Consider the following 14,941-nt stretch of genomic DNA (forward strand, 5'->3'; position numbering starts at 1 on the left):
AAAAAAGAGACAAAGAGAGCAGTGAGCGAAGCACGTACTAAAGCTTATGAAGGGTTTTATCAGGAGTTAGGAACAAAGACGGGAGAAAGAAATATTTACAAGATCACGAAGCAAAGGGAGAGGAAAAAGAGAGATCTGGACCAAGTAAAGTGTATAAAGGATGAAGATGGTAAAGTGTTAGTTACTGATGGTGATATTAAGGACAGATGGGAGGCTTACTTTTACAAGTTGTTTAATGAGGGAAGCAATTATGCGACTCAGGACTTGCAGGACTTGCTTATTAACAAAGATGATCGGAATTTGGCTTTCTACCGCAGGATACGTATCGGAGAGGTTAAGGCGGCTCTCAAGAAAATGGACAATGGAAAAGCCGTTGGGCCTGATGGTATCCCTATTGAAGTTTGGAAATGTTTGGGCGATGAGGGGGAGGCGTGGCTAACCAAGCTTTTTAATGAAATTCTACGCTCTAAAAATATGCCGGATGAGTGGAGGAAAAGCATTTTAGTTCCTATTTACAAGAATAAAGGAGACATTCAAAACTGTGTAAGCTACAGGGGGATAAAACTTATGAGTCATACAATGAAGTTGTGGGAAAAAGTGATGGAATATAGATTGAGGTTGGAGACTTCTATTTCGGAAAACCAATTTGGATTTATGCCAAGGAGATCCACATCGGAAGCAATCTATTTACTAAGGGGGTTAATGGAGAGATATAGAAGTAAAAGAAGAGATTTACATATGGTTTTTATTGACCTGGAAAAGGCTTATGATCGTGTGCCAAGAGAAGTATTGTGGAAGGCTTTGGAAAAGAAAGGTGTACGGGTTGCGTATATCAAAGTCATACAAGATATGTATAAGGCGGTAACTACTAGTGTAAGGACGCCTGGGGGGGAGACAAAGGACTTCCCTATTAAGATTGGCCTACGTCAGGGATCCTCTTTGAGTCCGTACTTGTTCAACATTGTTCTGGATGTTCTAACTAAACCTGTTCAAGAAAGAATCCCTAAGTCCATGCTTTTCGCGGATGATATAGTTCTTATGGCGGAATCAAAAGAAGAAATTAACACTAGTTTGGAGTTATGGAGAAGGACTTTGGAGTCGAAAGGTTTCCGTTTGAGTAGGAACAAAACAGAATATATGCATTGTGATTTTGGAGGGAGGCAAGGTAATAGGGATTTGGAGGTGAGGATGGGAGAGCAAATTATTCCTCAAGTATCAAAGTTTAAATACCTAGGATCCATTATACAGGAGGATGGGGAAATTGATGGAGACATTTCTCATAGAATACAAGCTGGCTGGTTAAAGTGGAGGAAAGCTACTGGAGTTATTTGCGATAAGAAGGTACCTGAGAAACTTAAAGGAAAATTTTATCGGACTGCTATAAGACCAGCTATGATGTATGGTAGTGAATGTTGGGCATTAAAGGGAAAACAAGAGCACAAAGTCGAAGTAGCAGAAATGAGGATGTTGAGATGGATGTGTGGTCATACAAGAAAAGATAGGATTCGAAATGAAAAGATCAGGACAAGAGTCGGTGTGGCACCTATCCAAGAGAAAATGGTTGAAAATCGCTTAAGATGGTTTGGACATGTGCAGAGAAGGCCTTTGGAGGCCCCGGTGAGGAGGGTGGATCAAACAAGATGGAGTCCCATAAAAAGAGGCAGGGGAAGACCGAGAAGAACGCTGAATGAGGTCATTGAACGAGACCTCCTAATCAACAACATATCTAAGGATTGGGTTGTTGACAGAGCACGATGGCGTCGTGTGATTCATGTAGCCGACCCCACCTAGTGGGATAAGGCTTGTTGTTTGTTGTTATTATAAGAAGTGACTGACTAACTCACACGTTCCAATAACACTATTTAAAAGTATTAACTTTGTCATAAAATTTAAGTAATTTTTAATATTATCCTTATTAATTATATTAAATTTCAACACCATATATTAATCTTTATTCTTTCACTACTCTCATTAAATATGAGCATATATAAAAAAAATTTCATACTTACTGAAACTATTGAAGGGTCTTATAAAGGGATTAAAAATTTTGTCTGGCTCCTATAATAACGATAAAAGGGTGTAGCAAAAATAGGTATCACAAATAATATATTGGCGCGAGCGCACATATATATGAATATGTCAACATTTTTTTTCCTTTTTTTTTGCCTCTCAATACTTTCATTTGAAATCTATATAAATGATCTGTGTGTCTGAATAGATGCAACATCCAAGTTTGAGAATTAAATAAGGTTAGGAGTAGGGCAAATATAGCTGTCTTTGGGGTGGTGGTAGTTGGGGATCTGCACAATTTTAAAGAGGCCATGTGATATGAGTAGATGATATGTATCATGTATGGAGGAGGAATCTCTCCATTTTCCTTTTCTGCTCTTTCTTTTATTATGACTGCATCAAAAACTTGACATATTTAATACTCTCTCACGTTTTTTTTTATAAGATCTGAAAATTTAAATTGGTTTCGTTCTTTTTATGATATCCTACTTAAAAATATCTAAGCATTAAATACGTTTTTATAAAATTAAAACACTAATAAAAATTATTTGAGTGTAATAAATTTTTTGTTATTTAAAATGAAAAGATTATTATTTATCAGGATATAAATGCGTAGAAGCCACCACTCATATTCTTATTATAAGTTACTTATAACACATTCTTATGCATTAAGGACTGTATTAAATTGATAAAATTTTTCAAATTCATTTTTATTAAAGATCTCTCTCTATATTTACAAATCATTCTCTTCACATATTTCTTTTCTTTCTCCCTTTTTAATGAGAATTAAATAAGGATAAATTAAAAGATGATGATTAAATACTTACAATTTGAGACAAAAAGATTTCCTCCGCAAGTGATTCATAATAAGCAAAGGAGTATGGGTATGTACACAACCATCATTTTCATTCATTTACTCCAACATAAACAGAGGATGCTATTTTTTTAAAGACAAAACACAGGATGCTATACATTTGAACTTTTGCACACTTTTTGAAAATTTACATTTTTATATCACCATAGATTATTTATTTATAGTTCAACTCTCTTTTATATCATAAAGCTATTTACAAAAAGTAACGATAGATATTGATGGTAAAAAATTCAAATAATGTATATTAAACATCTTACTTTTTAAAAATAAATTTTCCTCTCAGCATTTTCATTTCGGATCTATCATTGCATATATAATACTTGATAAATAGATAATCCAATATTTTTAATAAGATATATTATTTGATTAACAAAACGTAACTTTCCCTCTTTATAAAGCATTTTGAGCAGTTCCTCTCCATTCCCTCAAACTTTTTTGACATTTAATGCGAAGATGCAATATTGGATGCCAATATATTGAATTATTGATAAGCTCTTAACTTACATGATTTTAATAATTGTACTGTAGTAGAAATGAATGGAGTCTAATTTATAAATCACGTTCGATATATTTTACATAAAGTAAGAAAAATGTAATCTTAAACTTAGTTACCTCTAACTTAAAATTTAACAACTTTTTGTCATTATCTCTATTTAATATACATTATATCCTATGAGAAAAAAGCTAACACAATACTTAGCAAATGGTAAAATTATATTATCACCAGAAAAAAAGGATAAAATTATATGTCTATATAACAAATTTAATGATGTAACTTATAAATAAAATTGAAAAATTCCTTCTATATTTGTCCTATAAATAGGAACAAATGAGTATTTTAGACTAAGCCGTTCTTTTAGAAAAGATTTATATTGTGGACCAGATTGAGTACTCTTCTAGTCTTATCTATAGGGCAAAGAGAAAAAAGGCTTTTTTTGGTCCTATTTATAGAGTTTTGAGAGAAGTTTTTTATATGGACCTTTATTTATTATTGTGTTAACTTTGTTTATATAAGGTATAATGGATATTAAATGGGAATAAAGTTGAAAAATCGTTGAATTTGAAATAGGAGTTAATGAAGTTTAAGATTTTTGTTAATCTGTGTGAAATATATTAGAAGTGACTTAAAAATAAGATCAGACAAATATACGGGGTACCTAACTTAGCTACACATTAATGCTAAGAGTTAGAAGAAATATTATGGGAGAATTACAATTAGGTCCCCAAAAAAAAATTTTAAAATAAGGCACTGTTTGGATGCACTTGCAAACCATGGTTTGGAAGCCCAAACCATGGTTTGCACAAAATGCTATCCAAACACCCCCCTCAAAAACCAAAACCATGGTTTTGGAAAAAGCAAAAATTTTTTGCTTTTGGAGAAAAAAGGGAGAGTGTGAGAGCCTATAGGATATGTATCTTGTTATTTTTTTTATAAACATATTTAATCTTATATTTTATAAATATATATACATATTAATTATTTATTAATTATATTATCTTATGTATTATTAATTATGTTAATAAAAAATATATTATTAGCAATTTATTCCTCTAAATTAAAATATATCATAAAATCTATTTTTTCTGTAATTATTATATTAACTTATTTCTTTTTTTTTAGTAATTTGTATATATAAAAAGTGCTTTTGATAACAACTATCCAAACACTCTCACTTCTCAAAATCACTTTTTCATAAAATCTATTCTTTCCAGAATCTATTCTTCAGAATCATTTTTCCAAATCACGGTTTGGTTTCATTCAAACACACCCTTAATTTGATGGTAAGGTTCAAGATGAAGTTCTTTTCTCAATTCAAGAATAAGTGATGTGATTGGACCCACAAACCTTTTTCCATATAAGTATGATATTGGCATGCCGATTGTTTGGATAAAGAACCACAATTTATCTACATTGATTCATTGAGAGATACAAGAAAATAAACAAATGTTCAGAGAGAGAGAGAGGAGCTCAAATAATGTGCCGTATATAGAGACTAGATAAGGTAGAGCCAAAAGCATATAGAGTACATACTACCATATGGTTTAATTTAATTTAATTAAAAAGATAATTTAGAGGTCCCTATGGTTTTATCTGATTTTCGATCAAGTCCTTGTAATTTGTTTTCTTTTCAACATATTATCCTTATTGTTTCATCTATTTTTCAATCAATTAAGTTCCTATAGTTTTCACATGACTGGTAAAAAATATAATGATTTGGTTAAAAAAACAATTGAAACTATAAGAACCTGACAAAAGCCTTATTATAATAATTAATTAAAACTATAAGGATTTGATAAAAAAATAGAGATCTTATTAAAAATCAAATGAAACTATAGGAACATCCGAACATGTAGATTAATTTTCCCACAATCTTAATCAAGTGACTTACCATGAACATAAGAAGGCGACAACCAAAACTCATGTGGTATTGGGTTGGTTCCAGACCATTCATATACACCAATAATCTACACATAGTAACAAAATCGAGTTGGGTTCAATTCCAATACTAATTGCAAATGCAGAAGCTAATTAAGCACTGCTTTCAGTCCTTAATATAAGAGCTAGTTGATTAATTTGAGTAGATTAAGAAAATTAGTTAAGTTAGTTATTCGTAATAAATATATGTTATCTTTTTAAAATATCTTTACTAATCAAATATATTGGTTAGAACTACCATTATTACAAAGACTATCTTAAAAAAAATAGACAAATATAAGAGACAAAATGGATGGGGTTTTATATTTAGAACCAAAATAAAAATTAAATGGCTCTTGCATTAAAATTCGGAGGTAGTAATTAATAAGTCAACCAGAAAGGAAAAAGGAAACATACACAGAGCCAAATCTTTCCCCAGGACGGTATGCAAGTGACACCACCACGATCAAGAATCCATTTGCGAGCTCTGACACAAGCATTGTCTTCTCCTCCATGAGGCCCTTCCCCCAAAATACGAATACATACGTAGCGTAGTGCTGTACAGAACATGCAGCTATGGCTTTCTATTTGTAGTCCCCACCCTCTATCCTCGTTCGTCATCAATCAAATCCCATCCATATATGACATTATTACTTCATTACTTCATATTTTGACAATGCAATTACAAGTAAATATGAAGGAGATAGAGATCGATCTCTGATTCCTCACCTGATGAATGTATAAAAAACGCAGGATCTCTTTCTTATACTCTCTAGGAAAGACAGTATCAAGCTGCCTTGCAATATACATAACAAATACCTACAAAATTGTTCACCATATATCGATTTTGTATGGTTTTTGTGAAATTTGTATTTGAATGATAAAGAATTGAAATAGTAGAATTTTGTCTTTGTTTTACCAAAGGTTGAATATAGAAAAGGGGTCCGGCAGTTTGAGCAGGCCAATGGCCATCACTAGATTGCAATGCACACAAATAATGAGCTGCCCTTTTCACCGTCTTTTTAACTTTGTCAGGTGTTATTTCCTCTTCATCCTTTACCCTCACACCTGCTATTCTTTGTTTGAAATTCTTCTCTCTCAAAAACTGCATCCCATAATATAATCAAGCAATATTAATAATGCTTTAATAACAATAATAAATTATTTGGAGGCAGTAATAAGTAAAATTGCTGAATGAGAGAAATTGAGAACCTGAAATCGCCAGAGGAGATCAGCACAGGCTCTGAGACGGAAGCGATTAGAGAAGAAGTTGCGACAAGCAGCTTCAACTTCATCTCTCTCTTCCTGGCTTCCATCTTCAGAATGAAACTCCCATGTCTGCCTCCCCACAAAGTTACATGTACTGAATATGTAAGGGTCATTCCCTCCTTCTGCTATCTTCAGCCTCCACATCTTCCACAGGTCGCACGCCTATAACAGTAGATTGCAATATATATATAGTGATATGGATGATATATATATATATATATATATATAGCATGCATCCACACATGTAAACACGTGCCCTTAGTTATTTATAATGAGATTCAAGTTATAGCGCCACACCAATCTGTTTTTGTAGTAATGTGATTATTTGTAATTTGTATCTTATAAAAATGATTAAAACGTACTTCCAGTCTTTTTATAAGTTACAATTTTTCGAATCGCTAGGGTCTAATCATTTTTATAAGTTATACTTTGAAACTGTTCAAACATTTGATATATTTTTAAATTTTTACACACAGTTGTGTCTTTTTCATATGGTTTCTTCAATGATTTTTTTTATCTGCGTTTTCTCTCATTCTCTTTCTCATTCACTCACCCTCTCTTTAAATATATATTATTTAGAAAAATAAATATATTTTTAACATATTTATTATCTTTAATTAATCTAACTGATTTTTCAATTCACGAGGAAAAAAAATAAAACTGGACCGAGAATATAAATTCTGGCACCTACAGGCATAAGAGCGAAGGTTTTAGTGGTTGATAGTCGAAACAGCAAGGCGGCATGGTGCAACTGCAATTATTATTTCAGTTACAACTGCTACCCAGATGATAATAAATACTCTTCTGGTCCTTAATATAATACCTATTTAACTAATCTGATTAAATTAAAAAAGTTAAGTAAGTTAGTTAATTATAAGAAATATGACATGTTTTTTCTAAAATACCATAACCGTCCTCTTTAATACCCATTCTCTCTCTTCTATTTGATTATGGTTAAGGAAGTATCCATAGAGGTAGTTTAAAGAACATTGATAAATATGAGAAATAGATCTTATATCTAGGACCAAAACCAACTCAATAATTAAGTCCTATATTAAGGACCGGAGGAGTATTATTTACGAGAATTACAATAAAGTCTCAAAAAAGAAAAATGATGATTAAAAAAACCCTAATAACAACTTTTGAGACCTTCAACAAGTGGGTTAGAGAAAAGGGCCTTCAATTAACAATGAAGTATATACGCTACGAAAATGAGATTACTCGATATATTACCTCTTCATGTGTGGAGAAGGTATCATTTCGATCGATATTCAATAAATTCAATAGACATTCAAATGAATTGAAATTAATAAATTGATATATATATATATATATATATAGGTAGGAATAATATAATTCTAACATCTATGAAATGCCCCTTCTACACTTGCTACAGGCTTTTTGTATGGCTGCTTGTTGGGCCGAAGATCCAAAAGGAGATGCCTTCAAAAAGCATATTGCTAGGGTCCCTGTTTTTTATGGGTTTCGGAAGTTGGAATGACCATGCAGGTGAAATTAAGAAATAAATAATGACAATTAATTAGGATGCCCTAATCTCTCTGAATTAATGCAAGTTTTCTTTGTTTTGACATGTATACACACATTTGCATAGACAATTCGACCTAATTAAGGTTTTTTTCCTTGATCTTGACGTTCATACAGAGTCTTGGTAGCCAGACATGGGACGCTAGTTTTGCCATCCAAGCTTTGATTTCTACTAATCTAATTGAGGAAATTGCTCCCACGCTTGCAAGAGGACTTTATTTTATGAAGCAATCTCAGGTTCGCTTCATTTTAACAAAGAAGCCTATCCATCATTGGCTCAATAATCCTCTAGAGACGGGGGGATTTATAAATGCACGTGTTTGTGCATGGAAATCCATTTGCATGCATATACTGATGACGAACTATATAATTGAGGAAGTTGCAAGAACTTAATCATAAAATTCAGGTCAAACTATAAAGACTTACGAATTAATTTTCTCTTTTTTTTTTATCACAAATAACAATCTGATCTGTTCAGGTTCAAGACAATCCTTCTGGTGACTTTAAGAGCATGTATCGTCACATTTCTAAAGGGACATGGACCTTCTCAGTCGCAGACCAAGCATTGCAGGTTTCTGATTCAGCAGAAGGTTTGAAGGTGATTAACTATAATTAATTACTTAACATCAGAATTTTCAACCTCACATCATTTGGTGTCGATTACTATTATTGTTTGCTTCAGTGTTGCCTTCTATTATCAAAGTTACCACCAGAGATTGTAGGCGAAAAGATAGAACCTGAAAGATTATATGACGCTGTCAATCTAATATTGTCACTTCAAGTGTGTACTTTTGAACTCGAATTAATTAATTATGGAAGGCAGTTCAATTTGCTGGTGTTGAAATAAGAATCTAAAGACATTTTGAATATATCTGATTTATTCTCAGAATAAAAATAATGGTGGTGTGGCAGCTTGGGAACCAATCAAGGGACAAAAGTGGTTAGAAGTGAGAACAGTAACTTCTGCTCACATTTTAAGTGAACTAGTTAGGTAATCTGAATCATTGTCTTGGCCCTTAGCTTCAATAATATTGAATTTTTGCTTGTTAGGCGATGAACACAGTAGAGTTTTTTGAGGACAGTATGGTTGAGCATGAAACTGTGGAATGTACTGGATCAGCAGTTCAGGCTCTAGTTTTGTTTGGAAAGTTTTATCCGACACAAAGAAGAAAAGAGATTGAGAATTTCATTGAGAATGGTGTGAGATTCATTGAAGATACACAAACAGAAGATGGTTCGTGGTGGGGATTCTGGGGAATTTGCTTTACTTATGGAACAATGTTTGCACTTGCTGGTCTTGCTGCTGCTGGTAAGACCCATCAAAACTCTAATACTGTTCGCAAAGCTGTGAATTTTCTTTGTACGATGCAAAATGAAGATGGTGGCTGGGGAGAGAGCTATCTTTCATGCGCTAAAAAGGTTTAATTATATTGCATCATCACCTTCAATTCTAGAGGAATAAAAGGGAAAATTAGTGAAAAGTCTGTGTTTCAAAATTTTATTGGTCAGAAGGACGTGAATTCAAGTACTGTTACTTTGTATGCATAAAATCTTGCAAAGTAATGGTATTTTTTGTGTGTAAAAAAGCATATCAGGTTCGTCTGACCAATAAAATTTTCAAAGTCTAACTTTTCACTGAGTTTTCTTGAAAAACAATATAATGTGGTCGTTAATTAGTTTGATTTTTTTGTTTAACTTAAATGCTCTTTTATATGTTTGATGTTTCAGGAATATATTCCACTTGAAGGAAACCGATCACATGTAGTACAAACAGCGTGGGCTATGATGGGCTTGATTCATTCTGGACAAGTAAGCTAAGCCAAGCAAAACAAAAACAAAAACAAAAACAAAAACAAAAACACTTTGATTTTCAATAAGATAATGCTTGTATATTTGAAAGGGAAGATTATTGATTATATAGCCTTATCGAAAGGCTAACAAAAATTTACTGAAAAGCATATATATGTGAAATTTGAAATTTAAACTGATATATTTCATTTCATTGAATAGATGAAGAGACCAACCAACACCCACTACAAAAAAACACTGATTTACCGATGGAATTACCCACGGAATTACCGAAGGAAGCCAAAATTACTGACAGAATTACCGATGGATTTGCGACAGACAAGAATTACTGACGGAATGCATTCCGTCAGAAATTTTTCGTCATTAAATCAATTTGCGACGGAATCTCAAATTCCGTCAGTAATTTCCAATGGAATTTCCATCAGAAAATACCGACAGAATTTCTCCGTCACAAAATTTGTGACGGAATTAGCCACGAAATTTCGAACGGAATATTCCGTGGCTGATCAGCCACAGTGGCTAATCAGCCACGAATTTGCCCATAGAATATTCTGTGGTTAATTCCGTGGCAAAATTGCTTCCAGTCAATTTTTTTTAATTTTATACTATTTTAATTTGATCAATTGTTTTTTAAGAGGGCATGAAAGATAATTGAATTTGTCAAAAAATCAAACATGCTATTAAAGATATATATAGTCTTTCCCACATCCAAATGCTTTAAATGTCAAGTGTCAAGTGTGAAATAAAAGCTAGAAATAATAATAACAACTGTCAACTATCATTTCCTAAATTTATATTGCTGTTAGAGGGCTTAGATAGTCTAATTCCCATTCCTTCCAATGCATACATGATTTTGTTATAATTTTCTCTCATCTCTTGATGCTCCTGTTTAATTTGCTGATTCTCCTATGCAAGCTCCGTTATCCTCGTGCGCAATTTAGTTTCAATATTGGCATTCATACTTGTGCTGTTAATGGAAGGAGAAGACCTCTGGATAAAAATATCATCATCAGCCTCAGACCCAAATCCATAGATGCGGTCCTTCTTGTTCTTGCCACCTATAACATCTAACCATATGTTAAATTCTTCCTGATTAGATTGTACGCTTGAAGAGCCTCTTTCATAACTTAGTTCTGCCTTTCTTCTCATGAACTCATCCTATAAAACAAAAGGACAATAGGAGTATATGATAAGTGCATGTTATGGAAGGCAAGATTCTTCTCAACTTAATCCCAACAACAACCAGATCAAGTCAAGTCCAAAAATAAAATTGCACTAAGGATAAGAAAAGATACCATAATTCATTAATTTCCAGCATATGATGACATATTCACCAATTCTATCCAAAAAAAAAAAAACAGGGTATAGGAAGTTCCTATAAGTAATTGGGTGTGAGGGCCAAATGAATGGACAGTGGGAAGAGAACATGGAAGTTTTGAAACAAAGGAAAGATATTGTACCTTCATTAAATGATTTTTTAGATAACTGAAAATAAAAAATCCTAAAGACTATATTTAAAATCCAGAAGAACTATTTAATAGTATTGGAAAAAGAACACCGTATCAAACTTCAAGACTCTCTTCACTCAAAGCTTGGGTTTTCTCAAGCTTAGAACTTATTCTTTAAGGCTATATCCACCAAACATTTGATATAAAGATGGAATATGCATTTATATATATAAAAAATACATTGCGTGAGTTTGATACACTGCTAACGACGTTATTGGACATTAATATATAGTTAATATATAGGTACCACTTTTGCATTTCCTCTTTTTCTATGCAACCACTCCCCCAATATCGGTGCCTTTGCAACACAATATCCAAGAGTCAATACACAAAGCAAAACAATTCTTTTTTTTTTTACCTGGTTAAAGAAGTCAAGTTTTGGCAATATACTTATTAGAGAGGTTTAGGTATAGAACTATAAATATAAACCTATATGGTCTATCTCGCATGGTAGAATATTGCCTAATGATCAGTAGTGGATCGGGGAATATATATTCCAATTGAGATCGATGTGTTCAACTTATACTAGGGATAATATTTTTTCAAAAAAAATTTTAAGAGATGACCTACTCAGTGACTTATATACATAGAATCATAAATACTTTTCTCAAGAAAAAACAACTCGTCAAAGAGGTGCAGGGATATATATAATAAATTACCTCACATTCCATGAAAAATATATGCCTATATTCAACTTTTATTAATATATGAAACCGTAATAAATAGAAAATTGGCCTGTAGTGTCACAGTCCAAAACAAGGGGACTTTTAAAAGGCAAGTAATACTATATGGATTTTATAAATGGATCTGATATGAAAGAAACTACTTTTTGGTTTTATGTGAAAAAATGATCCAATAATATGTCAAATATTAGAAACATATACTCACATGAGCTAATTCCGCTCGCTGGTCTGTAAATTTTCCAGTTTTGTCATTTAAATGTGTCCTCTTGAACAATTCAAACATAGAAGGGTCTCTTTCTAACTCCAAAGCCTGCAATTATTTACCAAGATGTATTATATATGCATTAAACAAATAACAATTTAATTTGAAGATAAATTCTTACCAGTCTCCTCTTATGCTCAGTATTAGGAATACTTCTACCTTTGTGTTGAGTGCCTCCTGTAGTTGAGGCTCGATTAGCCTTGACAATCTCACACTTAGCCTTGTAATCTTCTGATGCCCATATTCTCTCTAGCTCGGTCATCACTTGACGTGGAATCCTCTTAGCCCTAACTTGTTTTTTATACAAGTCTTGCCTAACAGTGGGCATTGTATTTCTTAAAATTTTTGCACACTTTGCATTCCAAATTTTCTTAATAGCATGATCATATTGTGGCAACCATTTATATTTTTGCTGCATAAATGAGAAACAAAAGAAAAATATAAATTAAACATGTTGAGAGGAAAAATTTGAAGACATAAAACAAATACAAGTACAGATAAGATTTACTGCCTATTCATCAAACCACATTTTCTTATATTCAAGTGGTGTCGCTTTCCAGCTGGAACATGGATGGTCAAATTTCTCTTGAATAACAGGAAGAATATTTCGTACAGTAGCAACAGCAGGATTAAACCTAATAACAATTTTATACAAAATATCATTATAAATGTTGTTAGAATGGCATTAATATAATAAATGAAGATGTGAAATAATATAAACTTAATGGTGACTTACGTTTTCTTCTTAAGATATATCCATGTTCGACCATCTGAAGAATCATAACTTGATGGTGAAAAAGTAGGAGGGGTCGGAGGAGTGGGGTGATACAAATTTTCAGTCCTAGGAGATGGGATCTGAGGAGATGATGCTCAAGATGATAATGAAGGTCTATTATATGACTGAGTCATAACTGGAGATAATCTGTGGGATGACAAGGTTCTGCTGCATTCTTCATTTATAGCTGGAGATCTAGTAGATGCTTCACCTATAGGTAGAGAAGATGTTTGAACAGGGAATTTGTTGAGTTGGTCAGATAATTGTGGAGAAGATAAAGAGCTCAAGTGTGCTCTATCACACTTTGAACCACGACCTGCCATCTACATATTCAAGCACTTTGAGTTAATAGTAAATAATCATCACAAAATAAATCTCAATAAAAAGTAAATCAATTAGAAGTCAATGCAATCAAAAAGGTGTATGCTGAAACAACGGTAACAACAAGGATGGATTTGTTGGCCAAAAAAGAAAAACAACAACAAGGATGGATTTCAATGTGAGAAGATAAGGAAGCGTGGATGAGTGATGAAGATGTCAAAAAACCTATAATTACTCTCTACTCATTCTCTCTTGTCTCCACTCCTCCTGCTTCACACTCAAGCTGCTACTGCACGACACTAGCTTCTCTTTTTATTTTCATTGCATAATAATGGGGATGCAAAAATACTAGTAATGAGTCGTATAAATCTGTGATTTTAGCTAACTGCAGACTAATACAGCCAAAATAATTTGTGTGTATGTGTGTGTATCTTTTAGAGTCAATTTAAAACAATAGGAATTAACTTAAAATTATTAGGAAATCATTTGTGTGAGAACGCATTTAAGGGGAAAAGTTGAAATAATGTTCAACTCGAAGACACGCTGTTAGTGGGAAGAAAGATGCTCTAAGATAAGAAGAATATTACTCATTCAGCAGCAAAATAGAATGTTCAACTCAAAGATGCTCTGACTTTAATCCTACAAAGTCATGGGGGTGGGGCATAGAATCAGATTGGCATTAAGATAACGGAAAGCCTTCTCAAGACTAAGCAACACTCAACACGACATATGTGACAAGAAGAGAATTACTGGTCTAAAACTGCACACCACAACATTCAGCAAACAGAGCCAATGTATTCAGCAAAATAGGATAAAAAATCGTATAACTTACATTCAACAAAAGGTTGTGACAAGAAGAGAATAGCTGGTCTTGAAGCAAGAAAAGATCTCGTAGCTACTGTAGAGAAAACCCCTACAACCAGCAAGAAAACTTGTCCTCAACTCTCGTCCACCCAGTATAGCAAAAGAAAATAAGATTTCAAATTAGTAGAGATATGAAATTATTACAGATTGAATGAAGAAGCAAGATTAGGGGACCAAAAATCATATACATAACTTACCGAAGACCGAAGCACGAATAGCGACCCGAGCTTAAAAAGCATTCCCCTGGAGCCTAAACCCCGTGACTTTGTACCTCAATCCTAGCCGCATTCAATCTATGCCTCAAACTCTCTTAACTGGCCCAGGGGTTAATTAATCTCCACATCAAGGAGAAGAGCAGAGATCTTTGTTGAAGACAGCATGGCAATGATGAAGTACTAGAGAAAGAAGTTGAGCTCGATGGTGATAATGAGGGATGCCGTCGCCGTCGAAGCTTGATGGAGGAAGAAGTCACGGCTTTTGGTGTGGATGAAGGGAATGTGAATGTTGGCCAACGACGATGATGAACAATCTGGATGACTAATGGCGTGTTGGTGGCTAGGATTCCACAGGAAGAAGCCGCCCTTACCTTCACCCTTAGCAGTCGC

At 33.3% G+C, this 14,941-nt stretch overlaps 2 protein-coding genes and 1 pseudogene across 2 annotated transcripts; 1 reads left to right on the plus strand and 2 right to left on the minus strand.

Moving 5' to 3' along the window:
• Positions 1-4,639: 4,639 nt before the first annotated feature.
• Positions 4,640-6,713, minus strand: LOC114726138 (beta-amyrin synthase-like; annotated as a pseudogene).
• Positions 6,714-7,758: 1,045 nt separating this feature from the next.
• On the plus strand, positions 7,759-10,484 carry LOC114726147 (beta-amyrin synthase-like). The gene is made up of 8 exons (XM_028912716.1): positions 7,759-7,821; positions 7,966-8,034; positions 8,232-8,351; positions 8,593-8,712; positions 9,002-9,070; positions 9,165-9,461; positions 9,843-9,923; positions 10,125-10,484. Exons 1-8 carry the CDS (start codon positions 7,759-7,761, stop codon positions 10,482-10,484), a joined length of 1,179 nt encoding a protein of 392 aa, XP_028768549.1.
• Positions 10,485-12,293: 1,809 nt separating this feature from the next.
• Positions 12,294-12,877, minus strand: LOC114726420 (uncharacterized). The gene is made up of 2 exons (XM_028913015.1): positions 12,498-12,877; positions 12,294-12,424 (listed from the first exon to the last, which is right to left on the minus strand). The coding sequence occupies exons 1-2, from the start codon at positions 12,792-12,794 to the stop codon at positions 12,302-12,304; spliced, it is 420 nt and encodes a 139-aa protein (XP_028768848.1). The 5' UTR covers positions 12,795-12,877; the 3' UTR covers positions 12,294-12,301.
• Positions 12,878-14,941: the final 2,064 nt, after the last annotated feature.

The sequence above is a fragment of the Neltuma alba genome, unplaced genomic scaffold (assembly GCF_004799145.2).
Source record: "Neltuma alba isolate B1F8T4 unplaced genomic scaffold, ASM479914v2 tig00002420_pilon, whole genome shotgun sequence".
NCBI classification, from domain to species: domain Eukaryota; kingdom Viridiplantae; phylum Streptophyta; class Magnoliopsida; order Fabales; family Fabaceae; genus Neltuma; species Neltuma alba.